The sequence below is a fragment of the Nicotiana tabacum genome, chromosome 3 (assembly GCF_000715075.1).
Source record: "Nicotiana tabacum cultivar K326 chromosome 3, ASM71507v2, whole genome shotgun sequence".
Taxonomy (NCBI): domain Eukaryota; kingdom Viridiplantae; phylum Streptophyta; class Magnoliopsida; order Solanales; family Solanaceae; genus Nicotiana; species Nicotiana tabacum.
The window spans coordinates 144,556,963-144,582,271 of NC_134082.1; the positions used below are offsets into that span (position 1 = coordinate 144,556,963).

Here is a 25,309-nt window from a genome sequence, read left to right on the forward strand (position 1 = left end):
ATAATGCATGCTAGACTCATGAAATTACGTTCTAAACCTTTCAGAGTGACGTAAGGTCGTTTCACCTTTGATTAGAATTATGGACATCATACCATCAATATGAACTTTACTAGGACTCAAGGATCATACATAGTTTCTTAGAATAACTTTGTACGGAAATAACAACATGTACAACCTTATTTGCTAGGAGTAGATTCATTATGAAATAGTGTATCGTTTATGTTCATTTCAATTTAGATCATGCCAAAAGAAAGAAAAAAGTGCCTTAACATACCTTAACCATGGTGAGTCCTTAATACCTCTCAAGCTACTCTTCAAACAACTCAACTCAATCCACCATTACATAAGGAGATTCAAAATTAGTGTTGAATAAAGGCTAAATCTGCAACTTAAACTTGTAGCTCGTTTATATCAATTAGGGCAGCATCTCCCCTGTAACAAGAGCCTCCTCCAATATAATATACCCACAAAAATTACCAGAGAAATCCAGCAATACATAATCATCAATAACAAGACACCATAAAACAACAAGTCATAACTATTTTACGACGAGCGACAAGCTCCAATTGGAATTCGTATACCCCATATAATCCCTTATAGACTTTTTACTTTAACATAATAGTATTATTAAAATGATAATGAAGTCATTCATCAATAATTCCAGCCTTATATCATATATCCATAACAAAGAAAATGATCCACAACTCCAATTATTCTTAATTGGCAACTTTATTCACTAGTTCATGTCTAGTTCATCCATTTAACTCAACCGATGTCAATATAACCTTAAGAACTTGTTGGAACACAATATAATTACCTCCTACAGTAGATGCAAGTCGAAATCCATGTTATAATTAGCTTACAACAGCCCAACATACCCCAATCAATTCATACCAAAAACAACGACTATAGTAGTGTCCAACACCCCGAAAGTATTATAAAGAATGACTAATCCATTATTTCACCAATATGTGGTGTTTCTACACACAATTTATCCTCCAAAAACTCCATTAAATAGCAGCAAAATATACAGCTCAAAAGCTACACGAAACAGCCCACGAAACAGTCCATTACAAATCAAATAACTCGAACTCACGGCTTCCGATCACCGTCCCGTGAGTTCTAAATATTATGAAATGAATTAATCGACCTTAATTGACATTTAAGATCTTGAAACCAGAAATTAGGCATTTTTATTAACTTCAAAACACCTTCCAAAACTCAAACTACAAAAAAAAAGAGGTTATATAGCAATACTTACGTCGTGGGGATCATTCTTGTGTTATTGCTTCGGGATTTCGTGTCTCGGATGATAGTATCGTTGAAAACCTTACGGAGGACTTGAGGATGAGTTTAGGGGTGTTATATGGTCGAGCTCTCTGGAAAACCAAACTAAGAGACGAGACAGAGAGATAAACATCCCCTTTTCTAAAAGTCAAAAAGGTGCCACGTGTCACTCTCTTATTGGCTTTTTTCAAACGCTTATATCTTTTTATCTGGATGTTGTATAAACAAACGGTTAAGAGCGTTGGAAACTAAATTCCAAGACCTTAAATTTGGTATATAATATGTCCCAAAAAGATCTCATATAGCACACGGAATATATTACTAAAAAAGCTTCTTTACAAGGCAAATCCTTAGTCGGTTTTTTCCGCAACTTAAATCCGATTTTTTCTCAAACTTTATACTTCATATTCAAACATCATATATAGTCATATCATGTCTTTAAACTCATTTAAATCATGATTAACAAGTCTCATATTCATCTTAACTTGCGTAACACTTCGGCAAACCTTTCTTGTCCTTGTAGAAGGATTTCATCCTTTTTGAGTTTACATTAGATAATCCTATAATGATAGTAACATCTTAAGTACGGGGTGTAACAACATGTACCCTTATAAACATTTATCCTTGAATATTAACTCTCAAAGGCTTGAAAAAAAAAAGGATGTAACACCATTAAATTACTTTATATACTTTCCAAGAGGATCTCATTTTCGAGCTTACATCAACGGACTTACGACGTACTTTCACATACAAAAATATGGGTTGTAACATTATTCCCCCCTTTGGAACATTCGTCCTCGAATGTTGACTGATGCGCTTCTCATTCTCATACCATATGACTCTTAATACTTTAACATTGTCTTTTGTCATGTAGACAATTGTTACCAGGGCATTCCCCCCTTTAATCCTATTCTCACCTCGGGAATTATGGCTGGAGTCCTTTCGATCTCGTAACTTCGACTACCTTCTATGATGTATCCTATATGACTATGCCCTTTTATGCACGACTCTTCTCTCCTTTTTCCTCCAGTTTTTTGCCAATCTGTTGGCTTCACTTTGTGAATACAAATATAGAACTATGACAAGATGTCCCTCTGGGCATATATAGGTATACTTAAGCTCTTCGCTTGGTACTTTGCTGAATGTACGACTATTGCTATATTTCGTTTTATAGCCTTGGTATTATTACCGAGGTGTGCTACACAACTCTAGGTTACTTTCTAATTGCTTGTCCCATAACCTGCTGGCGCAACCCTGCCACATTAGGAACATATAATCGACCTCGATATCTAAGGACTCTATCGCACCCTACTACATTAGGAACATATAATCGACCTCAATATCTAAGGACTCTATCTTCTGTAATCTCAAGTAGTGTCTTCTCCTTTTGAAGGGTTGTATCTCTATAATGATCTAGCACATGATCTTCATACTGGCATTCCTTCACTTCAGCTACTAAAGAGAAGATTTCCATGTCCTAAGTAGTAACTCTGTTACCACATGCATCTAGTAATCGAATTCCAAGATTAGCTAGCAGATGAATCTCGTAAGCTATCTCACTCTTCTATGCCTGTAAATATGATAGGCTAAACATAGATCTACGATTGAGGAAGTTGACTAATACATTCGCCTTCCCTGGATGATATAAAGTATAAACATCATAGTCCTTCACTAACTCTAACCATCGCCTCGGATGTAATACATTATCACTAAGGCTCGCGTCTCATCGGGAAACATCTGAAGTAATTTTCTTGATGCACTTAGGGACGATACTATACTTCAATAACTGCATTTTCATAACATCCCAACGTATTCATCTTATGGGGGCATTCTAATACCGTGCCATCCATGAAATCTCTTTTCTTTAAATCATTACTCAATCGAAAGCCCAAACGTCATTCTCTTAACTATCACAATTACACCCTTATTCTACTACCAGGGCAGTATTCCATCTTTTCTAATTGCTCATGTTCTTATACTCCTCTGAGTTCATTCAAAGTGTACTGAGCTTTCTATAGCTCATGGAAATCATTAAACCTCTTGTTTTGACGGGTTTAGTCCTGAGACCTTGCCTATTATTGTCACCTTCTCACTCATGTTTACCATACTTACCTTTAAATCTCGCACAGTATCTTCTATCGATTTCATAACCTCCCTTCTACATTAGTGGAATTCACATCCATACCTTAAAGCTCTACTATAATACTTGCAACCCTGGTGCATACACAATCTGGTAGGAGCTTTGTATTAACGTCTTATGAGGCTAGTACTCTTCTAATTGCTTTATCGTAGAGCTTTTGTAGAATATGATTGTTGTACTATCCCTTTTATACCTCTACTATTAAAAGTGCTCCTGCTATGGTTTGAGTCACGATTTCTATAATCATCTGGGTCTAACAATCGGACTCGTGATGTAACTTTCGAGCTTCCTCTACCTTATCAGCCTTTAATTAAGCTTAGGTTATCTTCTAATCTTCAGCTTAGGGTATTAGCTATTACATTAGCCTTTCATGGACTCTATGTAGCATCCATGATATAATCTTCTAACAATTCAAGTCTTTGTCGGTGACGTGGACTTAATTCTTTCTTTTACTTATACTAGAGTCTCCTATAGCTGTATGAATGTCATGGATATAAATCTGAAATCTTAAGTGCGTTCACAACGTAACCAACTCTGGGCCATTGATTGAATAATTTCTTTCGTGCCTTTTCAGCGTTCTTTAAATCTAAGCAATCACTTTTCCTGGTCATTATGCCACTTGTTGCGTGAATACTTGGCTTATCTTATTGCCCACAAATACTTGAATTTCCTATAACTCATATGATCTCAAATATCACTTCTGACTTCCCGTTCATTAATCACGATAAGTGCCACTTTCTTATGGAGTGTATACCATATTGTAGTGAGACTGTTGTTACAAGACCATTTCTTCTTTAGATCGGTTATGCTTAAGTTGAAGCCTCTTCCTTAGTTCCTCAGCTAGTCTTTCTTTGTAGTACTTAAGGAGACCTTCTAGATCTTGTAAAGTTACGATCTTGTTATACTGTATACCCGAAGGAATTTTCGATATTCTTACTCACCTACAAACATCCTTAGTTACATACCTTCGTGCTTGTGCTCGTAGGGTTACTTCTAAACTCAGATTTTGATTGTCTCCTTAGTGGCACTATCCATTATTTCCGTAACACTTATACAGTACCTTGAGTAATCCAACTCTTATCTGAATACTTCTCAAGGTTACGACATCATATCTGCAAGACTGAATTTACTAGATTAGGATTCACGACGTTTATCTTGCATGATTTGCTTATAACCTTTTGTCTAGCCATAACTTGGCTTTTCCTGAATTAACTAGAAACTACTCGTTGGTCCATTCTCATATCTATATTCCTCGTAATCTCTCTTTGGTTATTTACTTTATCTTAAGTTACCTCCCACACTCACTCCTTATGTATCAAGTATTCATTTTCACTTATTTATCAACATCATCAGGTGTGCAATACTTAAAGCTTCTCTCCGGCGTCATACTTGCATAATGTTCTGGAGTCATATCATATCTATAGGATCTGAATAGATTCTGTCTCATTCCTTTCACCCTTTTACCTTAATCCTCCTTTACTATTCCATAGTTACCTCTTCATCTTGCCATTTCTTCACATCTTCACTAACATCTTACTCGCCTTGCGGTAACCCCTCTATATCGGGGATAATCGAATTTATTACGCATAAGGGCGACACTTAGTGTAACTGGCACACTTAGTTCCCTAAGCTTAACTCTGCTCCACGTTCTTGCTTTAGGGAAACATCTTCCTAAACGAACCTTAAAGGTTATTCTTTTGTTGTCCATTCTATTATTGTCGGAATGTTATCTCTGAAATTCTCATGATATCAACCATTATAAAATCCTTCAGTCCCTAATTCATGTTCAGTTTATCTTGTTCACCAACACATACTGATTTTTATTACTCTGGGGTCTAACCTTTCCTCCTGGTAATCACGTTGAAGGCACCAACTCATTTCTCGAAATAAGGATATAACTTTATGACTTATACTCTTTTATTGCCTCAAGGCCTGTCACCTCTTGTATTTTCCTTCACTTGACTATGGACTCTTATCATTGTGTCATATTTTGATTTACCGTTATCATCCATTTATCACATCTTACTCATGATGCTTTATTTACTCCCTTCTTATTCTCCGGATATTATCTTTATTCTGAAAACTTTGACAAAATGTTCTTTCCCTTTTAGCTCCTCTTGCTTTCTCACTGGCTCTTCGGAATGCCTAACATTCTCCTTTTTTTACTTGGGGCTGGAGTCATACTAAGGTAAATATTTGTCCCTTCTAGGATCCCATGGCCTATCTTCTGAAATTTTTGAATATTCTAGTATTCATATCTGATTGTACTATTCTAAAGTTCACCATCTAGGTGTCTCACAAGGAGATCTATTACCACATTTGCACTATCCTTCGGATACATTAGTTAATGATAACAATCTATCCATAATTTTTGGTTACTCTAACCCGAATTGAATCTTGATATCACCTTCTTCTTTTAAACTATATTTGTTAGCTCCCATAGGGCATAACTGAGATGGGTGTGGTCAATTGTATATATCACCGTTAATATTGAAGGTAACACCAATACTTACATTTCTCTGCCTGAATTGTAAATACTGATAATCTTCATTAACTAGGTACCCCGTACCCTTCATCATCTTGTTTGTTTTACTTGCTGAAACGTGTGTCTGCTTTCCGATTCACTTATTCCTTTTTACCATACGAGTGGATAGATATTCTTGTCTTAGGGATCCTTATCAAGAAGCTTACACATCTTAGAACACACATGATCTGCTGAAGACCCCACATTTGCTCATCATAAGCATGATGTAAAATCGAGTTCCTCTGACTTAACTCTTCCACAACCACATTCAATCTCATACCAACTATTTATTTGGATGAGGTATTGTTGTATTACGAACACAATAGAATTTAGAAGTTTGAATTCTCACAATTGAGCTCTACAACACGATCTAGAGTAAGAAGAAAGAGTGACAGTCCAAAATGCCTTGTAGCCTCCTGCTTATAAGTGTGGTGCACAACACACCCATAAACAAGACTCTACTAGATACGGCTTGTAGACTCCCTAGGATAGAACTGCTCTGATACCATTTTTGTCACGACCCAAACCGAAGGGCCGCGAAGGGCACCCGGTGCCTTACTCAATCGAGTACCAACGTAACATATCTTTCTTATTATACTATCTTAAGTAAATGAGCCAGAAACCCGTCATGAGATAACAAGAATAAATCATAAGGGAATACTCAACATATGACGATCCAACATGATATACAAACTTATACATGTGACATACAGGCCTATAAGGCCGACATGACCATTTGTAAACTCAACACATAGGCCAATAAGGCCATACACGTATCCATAAACCTGATATCTGTCTACAAGCCTCTAAGAGTACATAAAATCATAAAGGTCGGGACAGGGCCCGCCATACCAATCAATACATATCCAAAGCATACTGACCAAATAAGCAACTCTGGAGCAAGTGGAGTGCACCAACACCTCCGCTGAGCTGATAGCCTACTCGAAGGAATGTTAACCTATCAATTGGGACCTACAGGCATGAAACGCAGCGTCTCCAGGCAAGAGGGATGTTAGTACAAATAAAGTACCGAGTATGTAAGGCAGGAAAGCATAAACAAGAATAGTAATATAAAGAGAGATAAAGGAGATACAACCTGTAACATCTGCATGATTCTGGGGGCTACTGACATGAAATGCATAATACATATATATACATAAACTTTTAAAAACATACGCCTCTATAGGCATCATCATCATAATCATCATATCGTACCCGGCCTCAAAGAGGACTCGGTAAAAATGTACCCGGCCATCATAAGGCTCGGTAAAATCATACCCGGCCTCGTGGAGCTCGGTAAATCCAACTGATCAGTGGTTGCAAAATAGGTGTCGTACCCGACCTTCTATAGTGCGGCTCGGTAGATCAAAATAGATATTATATATAATGCATGCTAGACTCATGGAATCACGTTCTAAACCTTTCAGAGTGACGTAAGGTCGTTTCACCTTTGATTAGCATTATGGACATCATACCATCAATATGAACTTCACTAGGACTCAAGGATCATACATACTTTCTTAGAATAACTTTGTACGGAAATAACAACATGTACAACCTTATTTGCTAGGAGTAGATTCATTATGAAATAGTGTATCGTTTATGTTCATTTCAATTTAGATCATGCCAAAAGAAAGAAAAAAGTGCCTTAACATACCTTAACCATGGTGAGTCCTTAATACCTCCCAAGCTACTCTTCAAACAACTCAACTCAATCCACCATTACATAAGGAGATTCAAAATTAGTGTTGAATAAAGGCTAAATCTGCAACTTAAACTTGTAGCTCGTTTATATCAATTCGGGCAGCATCTCCCCTGTAACAAGAGTCTCCTCCAATATAATATACCCACAAAAATTACCAGAGAAATCCAGTAATACATAATCATCAATAACAAGATACCATAAAACAACAAGTCATAACTATTTTACGACGAGCGACAAGCTCCAATTGGAATTCGTATACCCCATATCATCCCTTATAGACTTTTTACTTTAACTTAATAGTATTATTAAAATGATAATGAAGTCATTCATCAGTAATTCCATCCTTATACCATATATCCATAACAAAGAAAATGATCCACAACTCCAATTATTCTTAATTGGCAACTTTATTCACTAGTTCATGTCTAGTTCATCCATTTAACTCAACCGATGTCAATATAACCTTAAGAACTTGTTGGAACACAATATAATTACCTCCTACAGTAGATGCAAGTCGAAATCCATGTTTTATTTAGCTTACAATAGCCCAACATACCCCAATCAATTCATACCAAAAACAACGACTATAGTAGTGTCCAACACCCCGAAAGTATTATAAAGAATGACTAATCCATTATTTCACCAATATGTGGTGTTTCTACACACCATTTATCCTCCAAAAACTCCATTAAATAGCAGCAAAATATACAGCTCAAAAGCTACATGAAACAGCCCACAAAACAGTCCATTACAAATCAAATAACTCGAACTCACGGCTTCCGATCACCGTCCCGTGAGTTCTAAATATTATGAAATGAATTAATCAACCTTAATTGATATTTAAGATCTTGAAACCAGAAATTAGGCATTTTTATTAACTTCAAAACACCTTCCAAAACTCAAACTACAAAGAAAAAGAGAGGTTATATAGCAATACTTACGTCGTGGGGATCGTTCTTGTGTTATTGCTTTGGGATTTCGTGCCTCGGATGATAGTATCGTTGAAAACCTTACGGAGGACTTTAGGATGAGTTTAGGGGTGTTATATGGTCGAGCTCTCTGGAAAACCAAACTAAGAGACGAGACAGAGAGATAAACATCCCCTTTTCTAAAAGTCAAAAAGGTGCCACGTGCCACTCTCTTATTGGCCTTTTTTCAAACGCTTATATCCTTTTATCCGGATGTCGTATAAACAAACGGTTAAGAGCATTGGAAACTAAATTCCAAGACCTTCAATTTGGTATATAATATGTCCCAAAAAGATCTCATATAGCACACGGAATATATTACTAAAAAAGCTTCATTACAAGGCAAATCCTTAGTCGGTTTTTTCCGCAACTTAAATCCGATTTTTTCTCAAACTTTATACTTCATATTCAAACATCATATATAGTCATATCATGTCTTTAAACTCATTTAAATCATGATTAACAAGTCTCATATTCATCTTAACTTGCGTAACACTTCGGCAAACCTTTCTTGTCCTTGTAGAAGGATTTCATCTTTTTTGAGTTTACATTAGATAATCCTATAATGATAGTAACATCTGAAGTACGGGGTGTAACAACATGTACCCTTATAAATATTTATCCTTGAATATTAACTCTCAAAGGCTTGAAAAAAAAAAGGAAGTAACACCATTAAATTACTTTATATACTTTCCAAGAGGATCTCATTTTCGAGCTTACATCAACGGACTTACGACGTACTTTCACATACAAAAATATGGATTGTAACAGCAGTTCATCGTTGGCTTGCCTAATAGCAACGTTGGGCACCATCACAGCCTATAGTGAGTTTTGGGACGTGACACAAGATTTCTCAAGTTTAAGACCACTAAATCAATTGCTTAAGCCTAAAAAATGAGGCCCTAAGTGGCTGAAGATATTTTTTTCAATTCCACACTAAACTCAAGTATTAAAATATATACTATGAAATTATGGACATTCTACTTAGTGGTAAGATATAGATATCACTAAATAATAAAAATTTATAAAATATGTGTGAATCTATTTTTGTTACTTTAAAATAGATTTGATCTATTCAAAATGCATGATTTTACGGGGTAAACCATTTTACCATTTATAACAAGACTTAAGTTTTTTATTGCTAACTCTCGGGATGGAAATGAAGAGCAATAGATAAAATATTTTCTAAGTTTGTAAGAGAAATAATAGCTAAATAATGGAACAAGAAATACACTTTTCTCTTTTTTGTGTCAAATCCCATAATTTACTCTGTAAAATTGAGTCCCACTCATATGTAATGAATTAAACCTCCAAGCATCTTGGCTGCGGAAGAAAATCTCTTCATTTTCTTACTATCTTTAATTCCATTTCTTCCAAATTCTTTTTCTTTTGCATTTATTTATTCAAGAGTGCTCTTTGTTTCATTATTTTTTAATAATTCTCGTTCAAAAAGAGTTGGAAGTAGGGGTGTACAAAGGAAACTGACAAATCGCACAAATCCGATAATCCGAGTCAACCGAGAAAAAAAACCCGATTATGGTTTGGTGTTGGAAAAAAAAACCCGACCATAATTGGCTTGATTTGGTTTTAACTAAAGAAAGTCAAACCGAAACCAAACCAACCCGACATTATATATATAGAAATTTTAGATATATTTAATATATAAATATACTTATTGTGATGTAATTTATAAATATTTCTTAAAAAAAAATCATAATTTTATCTTTTAAGGTATTATTTCAAGGTTGGACTTAGAACTTTTGAATGTTTAGCCATTAATATTAGTAAATTAAATAATGTTAACAAAAGTCCAAACCAAAATCAAATCAATACTAATGCTAACAAAAGACATTCAATTTAATATTACGAACGGGAATGCATTGAATATCTATTTTTTGTTTTGCAATAATTTAGATAAAAATGCATAACTTATTTTAATTTTAGCGTTTAGTCATGTAATTAATACACCCTTGTTAGTTTATTTATTTTAGCATGACTTAGTACTTTTAAATTGTGTTTATTTTTATTATGGCTTTTTAATTAGCAATATTTATATTACATAATTTTATTGTCTTTATTGTTGAATATTTTAGGATAATGTCATGGCACATCTCATATTTTGTATTATTTTCTTGAAAAATACTTCATATAGTTATATCTTACTAGGATTAAAGAAATATTTTGAGCATGCGTTATATGCTTTGTTCTACAAAGATTTTACCGGAAAAAAAAACCGAAAAATCCGAATAACCCCAAAACCCGAGAAAAATCGAGAATGAAAAGCCCGAGCTTTATTGTTTTGGTTTGGTCTTTATATTTAATAACCCGACACAATTGGTTTGATTTGGTAATTGTAAAATCCGAACCAACACGGCCTACGTACACCCCTAATTGGAAGATACAATGATTTTGCACCAACAATTGATGAAACTTTTGCGCTTCAGATTGTAATTATAATTTTGCTATCCTTAGACCCAACCATAAAAGGTGAAAACAAGTTGACCCCTTCTTATTCTTCACTCCAAAAATCATCTAATACCCATAAATATTCTTTCGCGAGGAGTAACTATTGAAGTGTGATTGTAACGGCTCCAAATCCATCAACTTGCATCTTTTCTCAATGTAAGATTTAATTATTGACATTGTAATTCTAATCTGATAGAATCCTATGAATAAATAAAATCCATATCCTCAATCTAAAAGTGTTAAACACTTCCTTGTCATTGAGAAACACTCTAAAAAATGTTATTTTTGCCAATGCCACTCATACATGTTATCGAAATGACATATACAATTTTCCGTTCGAATCCGAAAAATAATATTTCTATTACTTCTCTCCTTTGGTCTTCTCTCGAGACACTAAATGCTTCATCTACTGCTAGATTGTAAAAGCATAACAATAATTATTTCCTTCTAATCAGTTTAGGTATTTCTAAATTATCCATTCATTCATTCAAAAGTATTTACTCACTAAAATAAATGAAGTGAGAATGTCTAAATTTTGCTCTGATACGAATTTATTGAATTTTGCTCCCTGTTAGATTTTTGGTTTATTCATACTTTTGTCAATACCAAATCATCTTGTATTTTTGAATTTATTAAATTTGAAAATGTTTAAATATTAAATTTACAAGTTTAAATATAAAAATAAAACTTGTAAGCCATTGAAATATTTCATGTTGAGGGTATTACTCAATAATTTTTAAGGCTTTTAAACCTTTGAGGTTTTTCTTCCTCTCAAAATATTGATCTTAATAGCAATTTTTGATATAAAATTTTAGGGTTCAAGTTTTAGTGTTTACTCTTTGAAATTTAGTCTTTAATTTGATTATTTATAAGTTACAAGTTTAATAAGCTTTCAAATACAGTCAGATGTCTAAATAACAAATCATGTTTTATAATAATACTTTATTATAACGTTAGTTTTCTTTATAACCAATTTTTCATGTTACGTTATAATATATGATTTCTATAGAAGCCAAAAAGTATTCAGACAAACAAATGAACAATATTATTATAAAGAGGTGTGACAGTATAATTATAATTATATTGTAATAGTTTAATAAATTTACAAAGTAAAAAAAAAAGATGTTAAACCGGCCCAACCCTATCCCATTAGCCTGGGACTTGTTTGGTTCAAAATTGCTCTCATAACCACGGATTGGTAAGAGACCAGTTAGCTCAACTAGGCAGTTGCACCAGCCCTAGCCCAACCCAGTGCCTTGACATAATACACTCGAGCCAGCAGATATTCTCACAAATGTCTGGACCCATCTTTCATTATCATTAACTTTTCTCCTGGTGGATCTCGTTTGACAGTACGTATGATTTCAACTATTTGAAGTAATATTTTGGAGATTTGTTTAGATACGTGCTTCTTTATTAATTTGGTTCATTATTTCAATTTCAATTTAAAATAGAGAATTTGAAACTTAAAAAAAATATTTTTGTTGGTCGGATGTCTCCAAAAGAACGAAATTTGGAAGGTATTCTTCTACAAAATTCTACCGCTGATGTTCTATTTCAATGAGGCAAGAATTAGGAGTTTTGACTTAAAAGCAATCGCTCGTTCCAATTTTCTTCACAAAGCCAACCTCTTACTCAGATAATTTACAACTTATTGACATGGGGTATTGAGTGTTAACAACCAACCCCTTAGCTCAATCAAACAATCATAAATTGAGAAGATGAGTTGGCGGTATCTCGACGCCTGCTCGGCTCGGGTGCACGCAGAAACTGGGCGCCTCTACGCCCGAAATGTGGGGCCCATACTTCACCTACCAAAGGAAATAAAGAAGAAGATGAAAAAGTTGGAGAAGACAGGCTGCTAGGAAAATTGCATATGGGCGACTAAGCAATGCAAAAGTCAAATTTGTTTGGCTGAAAGGTTGGCAACTTTGCCTATAAATAGAGATGATTCCCCCTCCGTTTAGATACACCAAAATAAAGAGAGAAGCATAATGCAGTGAGAGTAATCCACAGATTGTGGTCTGTGAGATAACTAGTGAGTGGTAGTAATATTATAGTGAGGTGTTTTAAATAAAGAGTGTTATTTCTTTCAAAGTTGTAGTAGTCTCTTGACACTACTGAGTTGTAATATTATAGTGATAATATTGCTCCCCTCGAGTATTGTATTTTATTCCGCTAAAATATTTGGTGTCATTGTTACTCTCTTGTATTATTATTATTTGTTGTGGATAGTATTCCTGGGCGAGATTATTTTTTATCTCAACAACGTGGTATCAGAGCCATGGCAAATAATGGTCCGCTATCTTTTCAGTACCCCTGTCTGACAAAAGATAATTATGAGAAATGATGTCTACGTATGAAAGTCATCCTTGGATATCAGGATGTATGGAAAATCGTAGACAGAGGGTATGCAAAACCCGATAATGAGGAAGCTCTGCCCCAAAATGAAAAATAGGTCTTGGCAAAGACAAGGAAGAAGGATCAACAAGCCCTCACGCTCATCCACCAATGTTTGGATGATGCCATGTTTGAGAAGGTGGCAGATGCTACCACCTCAAAGGAAGCTTGGGAGATTTTACAAAATTCTCTTCAAGGAGTTGACAAGGTGAAAAAGGTAAAACTTCAAACTCTAAGGGATGATTTTGAAGTTTTAAAAATGAAAGAATCCGAATGCATCTCGGATTATTTTTCAAAAGTGAAGGCTGTTGTAAATCAACTAAGAAGATACGGGGAGGACATAGAAGATGTTCGTGTGGTAGAAACGATCCTTCGCACTTTAACACCTAAATTTGATTTTGTGGTGTGTGCTATTGAGGAATCTAAAGATTTAAACTCTATGATGGTGGAGCAATTGGAAGGTTCTTTACAATCCCACGAAGAAAAGATCAAAAGGAGACAAGAAGTGTCATCGGAGCAACTTCTTAAAACTCAGGCATCCTTCAAGGATTATGGAGGTGAAACAAGCTATCGAGGAAACGGACGAGGATGAGGTCGAGGTCGAGGAGGTCATGGAAGAGGAAGAAGTAATGGTAACAACTTCAACAATGAAGTTAAAATCCACCAAACATTCAGAGGTCGTGGTTGTGGACAAAGAGGAGGAAGAGGATGTGGATACTACCAAGAAAATAATGGACAAAGGTATGACAAATCAAAAATTGAATGTTATAATTGTCATAAATTTGGCCATTATTCTTGGGAATGTCGTAGCAATGTTGAAGAAAAGGCTAACCTTGTTGACGATAAGAAAGAAAAAAATGAGTCAACATTGTTGATGGCACTCAAGGAAGAAGACAGAGATGATTGCAGCTCGTGGTATTTCGACAATGGAGCAAGCAATCATATGTGTGGATGCAAAGAGAAGTTTGTGGAGATCAATAAAACAGTGAGAGGTAATGTGTCCTTTGGAGATACCTCAAAGGTTCAAATCGAAGGGATAGGTACGATTCTGATCTCCTGTAAAGATGGTAGTCACAAGTTAATTCAAGATGTTTATTATGTGCCAAAATTAAAAAGTAATATTTTAAGTTTGGGCCAACTTCTTGAAAAGGAATATGACATCCATATGAAAAATATGCATCTTTGGCTTAGAGATTCAAGTGGAATTCTAATTGCTAAAGTGCATATGGCAAAGAATAGATTGTTTTCTCTGAATCTTAAAACAATTGATGCAAAGTGTGTTGAAGGCTAATGTGCAAGATGAATCATGGTGTTGGCACATGCGATTTGGGAACTTAAATTTTCAAGCGCTCAAATCAATGGGAGAAAAGAACATAGTACATGGGATACCATTAATCAACCATCCAAATCAATTGTGTGAAGCTTGTCTTCTTGGGAAACATGAAAGGAGGAGTTTCCCAAAGGAGGCCATGTCAAGATCAACCAAGCCGCTCCAGCTTGTCCACACTGATGTGTGTGGACCAATCAATCCACCTTCTTTTGGTAAAAGAAAATACTTTTTGCTTTTCATTGATGACTTTAGTAGAAAGACTTGGGTTTATTTCTTGAACCAAAAATCTGAAGCTTTTGCTGCTTTTAAAAATTTCAAAGTACTTGTAAAGAAAGAAAGTGGCTATGAAATTAAAGCTCTAAGGTCCGATAGAGGAGGGGAATTCACCTCAAATGAATTTAATGTCTGTCAACTTCATGGAATTCGTCGCCCTCTAACGGTACCTTATTCACCTCAACAAAATGGTGTTGCAGAGAGAAAGAATCGAACGATTCTTAATATGGATAGATGTATGTTGAAAGCTAAAAGTATGCCTAAGGAATTTTGGGCCGAAGCTGTTTCTTGTGCAGTTTATTTGAATAACAGGTCTCCAACAAAAAATGTTAGAGATCAAACCCCTCAAGAAGCATGGAGTGGAAGAAAGCCAAGTGTCAAGCACTTAAGAATCTTTGGGAGCATAGCCTATGTTCATGTGCCACATCAAGGGAGAGCGAAGCTTGACGATCGAAGTGTCAAGCATGTGTTTGTTGGCTATGATACGAGTTCAAAAGGCTACAAGCTATAAAACCCAAGCAGCGGCAATATAGTGGTAAGTCGTGATGTTGAATTTGATGAAGAATTGGCATGGAATTGGGAAGCTGAGGAAGAAACTTCATATGATTTTCTTCCATACTTTGGTGATGAAGAAGAACCAGAGACCGTGGAACCTGTGCAGGACACAACTCCACCTCCTTCTCCAACAAATGTTGCATCTCTCTCTTCTCAAGAAGGTTCAAATGAACAGCCGCAAAGGACAAGGAGTATTCAAGAGCTCTATGAGGACACATAAGAAGTTACTAATTTTGATTTTTCATGTTGTCTCTTTGCTGATAGTGAACCAATGAACTTTGATGAAGCTGTTACAAACAAAAGGTGGAGACAAGCCATGGAGGAGGAGATCAAGTCAATAGAGAAGAACAACACTTGGGAGTTAACAACTCTTCCCAAGGGTCATCGAGCAATTGGAGTGAAATGGGTATACAAAATAAAGAAGAATGCTGATGGAGATGTGGAGAGATACAAGGCACGACTTGTGGCTAAAGTCTACAAGCAAAGGCAAGGCATTGACTATGAAGAAGTCTATGCACATGTTGCCCGCATGGAGACTATTCGTTTGCTGATCTCTTTGGCGGCGCAAATGAAGTGGAAGATTCATCAGCTAGATGTCAAGTCAGCCTTCTTGAATGGTTATCTTGAAGAAGAAGTCTATGTTGAACAACCATTAGGCTTCGTGGTCAAAAACCATGAAGATACAGTGTTGCGGTTGAAGAAAGCTTTATATGGATTAAAGCAAGCCCCACAAGCATGGAATAGTTGCATCGACAAGTATTTTCAAGACAATGGGTTTACTCGTTGTCTCCATGAATATGCTCTTTACCTTAAAGTTCATACTAATGGAGATATCTTAATTGTTTGTCTTTATGTTGATGATCTTATTTTCACGGGTAATAACCCAAGTTGTTTGAAGCTTTCAAGAAAGATATGTCCAGTGAGTTCGAGATGACAGACGTAGGGCCCATGTCATATTACCTGGGCCTAGAAGTGAAGCAGATGGAGGATGGAATTTTTATCTCTCAAGAAAGCTATACAAAGGAGATATTGAAGAAGTTCAACATGCTCGATTGCAACCCGGTGAACACACCGATGGAAAGTGGGACAAAATTGTCCAAGTTTGATGAAAGAGAAAAAGTGGATCCCACATTCTTCAAAAGTCTTGTGGGAAGTTTGAGGTACTTGACTTGTACCAGACCAGATATACTTTTTGCAGTTGGAGTAGTAAGTCACTTCATGGAGGCTCCTACCTCTACTCACTTAAAGGTTACTAGAAGAATTCTTCGTTACCTAAAAGGTACGATAGATTTTGGGTTATTTTATTCTTCTTCTAATGATTTCAACCTTGTGGGATTTTGTGATAGTGATTATGCATGGGATATTGATGATAGAAAAAGTACAACTGGTTTTGTATTTTTGTTGGGTGAATCTGTTATTTCTTGGAGTTCAAAGAAACAGTCCATAGTTACTCTCTCGACTTGTGAAGCCGAATATATAACAACAACATCATGTACCTGTCATGCTATTTGGATAAGGAGATTATTAAAGGATCTCAATTTGCCACAAATGGAAGCCACAGAGATTTGTATTGATAACAAATCAGCACAGGCACTCGCGAAGAATCCAGTGTATCATGATCGAAGCAAGCATATAGATACAAAATATCATTTCATCAGAGAATTCATTGCCAAGAAGGAAGTCGAGCTCAAATATGTGAAGTCTCATGATCAAGTTGCAGATATCTTCACAAAGGCTCTCAAGTTTGAAGATTTTCAAAGATTGAGAACAAGACTTGGAATGAAGAAGAAAAATCAAAATTAAGGGAGAGATTTGTGGGGCTCATACTTCACCTACCAAAGGAAATAAAGAAGAAGATGAAAAAGTTGGAGAAGACAGGCTGCTAGGAAAATTGCATATGAGCGACTAAGCAATGCAAAAGTCAAATTTGTTTGGCTAAAAGGTTGGCAACTTTGCCTATAAATAGAGATGATTCCCCCTCGGTCTAGATACACCAAAATAACGAGAGAAGCATAAAGCAGTGAGAGTAATCCACAGATTGTGGTCTGTGAGATAACTAGGGAGTGGTAGTAATATTATAGTGAGGTGTTTTAAATAAAGAGTGTTATTTCTTTCAAAGTTGTAGTAGTCTCTTGACACTACTGAGTTGTAATATTATAGTGATAATATTGCTCCCCTCGAGTATTGTATTTTATTCCGCTAAAATATTTGGTGTCATTGTTACTCTCTTGTATTATTATTATTTGCTGTGAATATTATTCCTGGGCGAGATTATTTTTTATCCCAACGCGAAATTAGTGTCCCCGCGCCAGCCTCTTGGGTTAACTAGTATCGCATAAACTATGCTAATGTGATGAACAATTAAGCCCCAAGAAAGATCATTTATATTGGCAAACAGGCGCAACACAGATGAGCATGTGGCTATAATATGACCATGTCGGTATCCCTTAAAAATCTGGTAAGCGTGGCAGTTAGGATTTTCATTAAGGGGAGTCAAAATATAAAGAAATAAACTCACCAAAGTCAAGGGGTGTCATTATATAGTATATATACATATTTTTTTTAAATTAAGGAGTGTTGGTTGACAATTGCTCTAATAATTTGTGATTAGTTCACTTCAGTATTAGTTCACAGCCATGGATTTGAATGAATAATTTTGCCTTCAAATGTGGTATGTTAGTTACATGTCAGTTCTTGCATGCCTAATGTCATTTTGACCAGATAAGTTAAAGAAGCTAACAACGTGACTCCACAGATGCTGTCTCGTTGGTAGGAGCTGAAATTAATTACTAATAATTAGAGGAAATCATAAAATAGATGGATTTTGGTGGGAGTTGATTGGAGATGTAGCAGATACTATTAAATTGATGCACATATGGCTGGTTGGGCGTGTTTGTGAACAAAATAATTGATCCCAAAATGCACCATGCAGGAAGAGGAAATTAACCAGAACTTTCTACTTAATAAAAAAAACGAAGGTTAAGATGTATAATGAGGAAAGACAGTTTGATATGTTATGTCTTTGCACGAATGTCTTGTAATTAATGGTTTGAAATACAAAAATATTCATTTACATTGTCTTCCCTAGAGTAAAACCTCATGCTTAATTGTTCTGATATACTTATACGTTTACAGAACCTGGTATGTTGTCCCAGAAATGGAGTAAAAACTTAGTAGCTGAGACCAATTATCAACTATTTAAGAAGCCTAAATAGGATACTGAAGCGATTAAGAAGTTGAACAATTATGCAAACCTTGAGGGGACAACCATGAAACATATTGTGCTTTCAGCATCAAATTATTAGTAAGCACACCTGTAATATTATAAAAGTTTCAGTTTTTATCCTTGACTTAGATTTTTACATCCTGAAGATTCAAAAAAGACTATATTGACAAGAATTTTAGAACTCATTCCCTAAAAGCAAAGTTAATGCCAGCTATATCTGGTTGATCCTTGAGGTTTATTATGCTTTTTTATTGAGTCTCCTGGAATATCTAAGGTAGAGCTATCTATTTAATTTGTGTAAGTGAAACAGCCTTTATAGTTTTAACCTGTGAGATCCTTATCAGATCTAATGCTTTTCATATATATGTTGGTTTGCAACCTTGTTTAAGCATAGAGAGGAAGGGGATTCACACAGGAAAGATACACAGACAGGTGAATTGGAGTATAATCTCTCGTTAGTATTCTATATTTCTGGGCAACTACAAAAATTTTTGTATATACAAATATAGTATATGTGATTAGCTATACAGTTCATGGAACGAGGATGCTAAATTAGCAAGAAAAGATCTTGAGGAGAGAGCTTCTTGATCTAATCAGGCACCTAAATATTCCTTCTAATCCATTTTCAAAGCTCTCAAGTTGAGCGTCAAATATTTCCAGCCTGGTTTCAAAGTTCATGTTTTCTTCTTGGTCTTCACAGGCAATTCTTCCCTTGTGAACCAGTCTTGAAATCGTTGACCATTTAGATGGCTTAGGTTTCACAATTGGCATACATAATGACAACAAGAGCATTTGGAAAATTGAAATGCACATGGTATTCTTTTCACTTCCCTTAATGCTCTAATAATCGCTATTGTTTGCTGATCAGCATCCAAGAGTATTTGGTGATATCTGTATGTCATGATCCATCTGCTTTAGAGCCACAATTGACATTTTAGCTTCTTTCTTGATCTTTTTGCTGACGGAGGTGAATCTAGAAATGCTGGCTTCTGCACTTGAATCTCCTTTCCTCCTGAGAGAGAGCAGATTGAAGATCTCTTACACTTTCCTTGCTTCGAGAAACTAGATCCCTTGCTGTGCCACACACATCAATGATTCTCACTGATTTTTCCAATAAATCTTCGATCCATTTCCCGTTTTGATATTTGGAAAGGGATTTAAGGGTTTGAGGCAAATTCAGAAGATCATCCATGCACTTGTGTAACATCTCCAAATCAAATAAAGCAGAACAGATTGTCTCAGCTGCTGGTGCAACTGTTGTATCCAATGTCTTGAGCTTATTAAGCTCCTCTTCCACTCTTTGAGTGTTTGGGTGTGATCGTCCTAGTAAACTGATTGATCGAATGTGGTAGGATTTTGAAGAAGAAAGAGCAGCCATGGTAGTATTTTCGTTTCTTGTGAGAAGAACACTGGGCTGTTGTGATGAGAAATAAGCCCCAAGAAAGGTCATTTATATTGACAAACAGGCACAGGAGAGCTGAGAGTGTGATTGTAAATGTAACCATGTGGTTACCCCTTTAAAACTGGTAAACTGCTATAGATTTGGCAGACAATCACTCTAATAATTTGTGATTATTGCAGTATTCACAGCTAGGAATTAGATGAACTATATGGCTTTGCCTTCAGATGCGTTACAATTACAGGTCAGTTCTTGAATGCCTAACACGCATTGTGTCATTATTATCAGTTTAAAGTTTAAGAAAGCTAACGATGTGGCTCCACTGATGGTGTTTCATTAATAATAAGAGAAAATCTTAAACCAGATGATTTCCGGAGGAATTTGATTTGGGAATATACCGTTGCACGAGTGGCCTGTATTTTCTTTGAACTTACTATAGTCCCCACTTGCATTGTCTTCCCCAAAGAGGACCTCATGCTAAATGTTCGGCATAGAATTTAAACAACTTGCTAATTTGTGCCAGAATAAGAGTAATTAATGAGTTGTTTTAACAAACTCAGATAGGATAGCTGCACCTCAGGCAAATCTTAAGTTGAACATTAATCATGCAATGTAGGAAACAAACACTGAAACATATTGTGTTCCTGAATCATATCAGTAAGCACATCTGTAATATCATAAAGCTTTGAGTCTTAACATCTGTAATTGATGTCTCGTTTTCAGGAGCTTCTGTTACATTAATAAATTGATACACGTTTGGCTTGTTGGCTCTGTAGATTACAGATTCCATAATTGCAGCACATGCTCGCAGGCCACAGCTAACGAGGAAACTTGTTACAGTTTTCTGAAACTGATTGTTTTCTAAGATACCCCAGATGAAGTTTAAGACGTTTAAAGACATGTTTTATTTTTACATCGATGTGCACGGGTGGTTCATTAACTTTTTACAACTTTTTGAAAACCAACTTCCTTCGTCTTCCCTGGGCCAACCTCTAAATGTCTAAGAAAGAATTACCAAAAATTACTACTTTGTGCCAGAAATGGGGTAACACACAGTTGCTAAATTAACTTAATGAACCAAATCACAAGATACAATGAAAATCTGTAATTAGAACATGCATCTACTATAGGCATCTTGTTGGAAAATCCCAGGTCAAGCAAGTTTTATATGTTTTGTTAAGAAAACTTTAAACTGTCCTCCTATGACATCTGATTTTTGTTTTTCAGATTGATGTTTCTTAGGTAGGGGGAGAAGGGAGTCAGATAAGCCAGATAGAGAGAAAGATATATACACGAAGTTTGGAGTATAATTTTTCAATTTGAGTATAATATATTTCTAGCATAGGTACAAAATTGTTCATGAACAGAATATGGTGAACTATACAGTTATAATGGAGTAAGAACATCCAGATTAGCAGGAGAAAACATTAAGGAGGAAGCTTCTTGATCTAATTAGGCTCCTAAATGTTCCCTCCAATCCCTTTTATGCTGTCAAGTTGAGCCTCAAAAGTCTCCAATCTTGTTTCCAAGTTCGTGCTGTTTTCTAGGCCTTCTTGTTCTCTTCTTCCGTTGTTTGTCAATTTTGCAACCAATGGCCATTTTGGTTGCTTTGGCTTCAAAAGTGGCACAGACAAGAAGGACAAGATATTTTGGACAACCAAAATACAAACTCCATTGGCCCTTAGTGCTCTAATCACAGCTATTGTCTCCTGATCTGCTTCTAGACAGGGGCGGCTCGATATACTTGGGGGCCTAAAGTGCAACTACAATTAGAGGTCCAAACTTTTATAATCGATTTCTTTAGTAATTATTTTTTATATTATAGCTAAGCAAATTAGTCATTCTCGAGACGCTATTGATCTTATGTAAGACGTTATTGATCTTAGATACTATTATGCATTTAGTGGTCAAAATATAAATATAAAAAGGCAAAATACATAAACACACTTAAAGTTAGTTACAAATGTCTATCTCACACTCCAACTCAGGTGACCATATAGATACTTTACGTTGGTTTTTAGTATGTTTCGCAAACACTCCGAGGTGACATGGCAAAATGGGTGTGTCTCACTCATATTTGAGCGGGTGAAGATGCATAAAATTATGTTTTTACTTTAATTTTTTTTCATGTGAACCCCGCCTTCTCCATCCCCAATCAAGCCATAGCCACCATCATAATCAAGCCACAACCTACTCTCATGCCATTACATTCCACCTCAACAAAGATAAAAAAATCCCAATAAGATTCAAATTAAAGCAAAAAATCAAGTAAGGAAGTAGAACAAATGAAAAATTAAAAAAAGATACTCAATTCGTTTCTTTGTTTGGCCATTTGTACTGTAAATCAAATAACTCATGGAGAAAAAAAAGGCACGAAATCGTAAAAAGAAAGGATAATGGGAAAGAGACTAGAAAACACAGGTGGGAAGGAGATGAAGAGAGAGGTCGCCAGAGGTGAGCTTTTCCGATGAGGTTTTAGGGTGAAAAGGGTCGTTGGTTTTAGGGTGAAGGGAGTGCTAGAGAAGAAGATGGAGGAGGGAAGGGGTCTGGTTTAGATTTTCAAAATGAAGAAGAAGAAGAAGAAGAAGAAGTTGGGGGAGGGACCGGGAGGGGGTAGGGGGTTTCTGTTTTTGTTTTTTTGGAAGAAGGAAGACTTGTTCTTTTTGAGTTTTTTTTAATCAAGTTATTATTAATGTGATAATATTTTTATTTTGAGATTACACGTATCATTATTTCATTTGTTGACTTGACATGTCAGCTGAGAGTGTATTTCATGCAGGTAGACTTACAAACATAGGTGGCCACGTGACACATCTGTGCTAAGTTGAAGTGTCTATATGGTCATCCGGTAAGTTGGAGTGTGAGAGAGACATCTAAGGCCAACTTTATGTATCTGTTTATGTATTTTGCCAATAAAAATGCAAAATAAAGGTTTTTTTTTGGGTAAATAAGTAACTTTATTACCAAGGGCAAAATATGTACAATCATAACAAAAACCCCTAAAGATGGTCAACATTTCACCTCCAGAAACCTGCTAAACATTTATCTACTGTCCCCTTCTCGCTTATGATATTATCTATTCAATACTAAGGAAATCTTCAGACTCATTACTAATAAAATGTCAATATTATCCTACTCTTCTTCTAACTCTTTTCCTCCAGGACAATTTTCAGGGGTAGAAATTCATGGATTCCAGTTGATTTGTAATCTTCTTGTTGTGGCTCCCTCGACAGTGTATATCTTGTACTATTAGCCTGCTCAGATTGTCAACAGTTCTTCTTCTTCCTTGAAATATTCTTTGATTTCTCTCTTGCCAAATATAGTAAACACTACATGCCAGCACTATTCTATACATTTCTGCTTTTACGTTTTTCCCATTTGCAAATTTAATCGCTCACTCCTGCTCTTGCACCCATCCTATAATTTGTTTATGCACTCCTTGCCATCTGAGTAATTTATTCCATAGAGCTGTAGAGAAGTTACACTTAAAAAATAAGTGATCAAGTGATTCATCATCATGTTCACACAATGGACAAACCAAATTGTTAGCAATGCCCCAATGGGCTAATCGATCTCTTGTGTAAAATCTTCCATGTGCTACCAACGTCAAATTGAATACCCATTTAGGACACCCTGCAAAATAAAGGTTATATCAAGTTTTACTAAATCATAAAGATATGTTTACTTTACTCGGGAGGACTTTTCCATCTGACAACAGTCACAATGATAAATTTTTACTATAAAACTAGTAAATTTGCCCGCGCTTCACGCGGTCATAAAAATATCATTTAATTAATAAATGATGCTTTGAAATGACCAAAAAGTAATTTTGTGATAACTATAAACATTTTTAAGTTCTCTGTCAAAAAAATAATCAGCACTAACAACTTTATAAGTTCAACTATGTATATTTGCAAAACTTCAATAAAGTAAGCAAAAACTCAAGGAAACTTCACCTAAATTTTGTTATAAATGTTTAACCAAAAAATAAAATTTTAGTCAAAGCTAGAATTTAGAAGAACACGGTGTCACACCTCCTTTTTCCGCCCCCGCGAGGGGCGTAGGAGTTTTTTCCAATTAAAGAACAATCAAAACGGGATTTATTTATTTATTTCAGAGTCGCCACTTGGAAGATTTAGGGTGTCCCAAGTCACCAATTTAATCCCGAATCGAGGAAAGGAATGACTCCATATTACAGTCTGCGCACCAGAAATCCGGATAAGGAATTCTGTTAACCCGGGAGAAGGTGTTAGGCATTCCCGAGTTCCGTGGTTCTAGCACGGTCGCTCAACTGTCATATTTGGCTTGATTATCTGATTTAATACATGTTGAACCTATGTGCAAAATTTAACTTTTAACCGCTTTTATCATTTACTGTTATTTTATCAAGAATTGCAACATTGTGAAAATGTATCTCAAATCGCGTCACAATCAATGTACCCGCGGTTAGAGCTACATTTCAACTCTGTTGAGATTGGGATTTGGGTCAAATAAATGTGCACCCGAGTTTAGGAAGATAACATTATTAAATACGCGCCTAAAGTGACTAGCGTATCATTTACTTTGGGTAGGGCCGTGGAATTTTGCTAAACGGTCCATCCCGAAGTCTAAGCAATTTTTAAGCCAATATTTACTGAGGGCCCCGCAATTTTGTATTTTTGTTCGGCGAGGCTCATCTCATTCTTATTTTATTATTTTTTTTAAAGGAATTTGCAACGTCATGGACACGCATCTCGAACCACGTCACAATCAATGTACCCGTGATTAGAGACACATTTCAACTCCGCTGAGATTTGGATTTGGGTCACATAAATGTGCACCCGAGTTTAGGAAAAGTAATTTAATTAAATCGCGTCTAGAGAGGCTAACGCGTTATTATCTTTGGGGAAGGCAGTGAAATTCACTAAATAGTCCATCCCAAATTCTAAGTATTTATTATGACCCATTATTGAGGGCCCCGCAATTTGTATTTTTTATTGGGCGAGGCTCGTCTCATTATTATTTTTTTTTTAAGGATAATCTAAAGCAGCTATATG

At 35.7% G+C, this 25,309-nt stretch overlaps 1 protein-coding gene and 1 long non-coding RNA gene across 2 annotated transcripts; both read right to left on the reverse strand.

The window, feature by feature from the left end:
* Window positions 1-6,594: 6,594 nt before the first annotated feature.
* Window positions 6,595-8,724, reverse strand: LOC142175121 (uncharacterized). The gene is made up of 3 exons (XR_012704335.1): window positions 8,598-8,724; window positions 7,609-7,766; window positions 6,595-6,945 (listed from the first exon to the last, which is right to left on the reverse strand). It is a non-coding gene; the product is annotated as an uncharacterized LOC142175121 (long non-coding RNA).
* An 11,123-nt stretch (window positions 8,725-19,847) lies between these two features.
* On the reverse strand, window positions 19,848-20,324 carry LOC107793337 (uncharacterized). Its single transcript, XM_016615659.2, has one exon. The coding sequence runs from the start codon at window positions 20,322-20,324 to the stop codon at window positions 19,848-19,850; it is 477 nt and encodes a 158-aa protein (XP_016471145.2).
* Window positions 20,325-25,309: the final 4,985 nt, after the last annotated feature.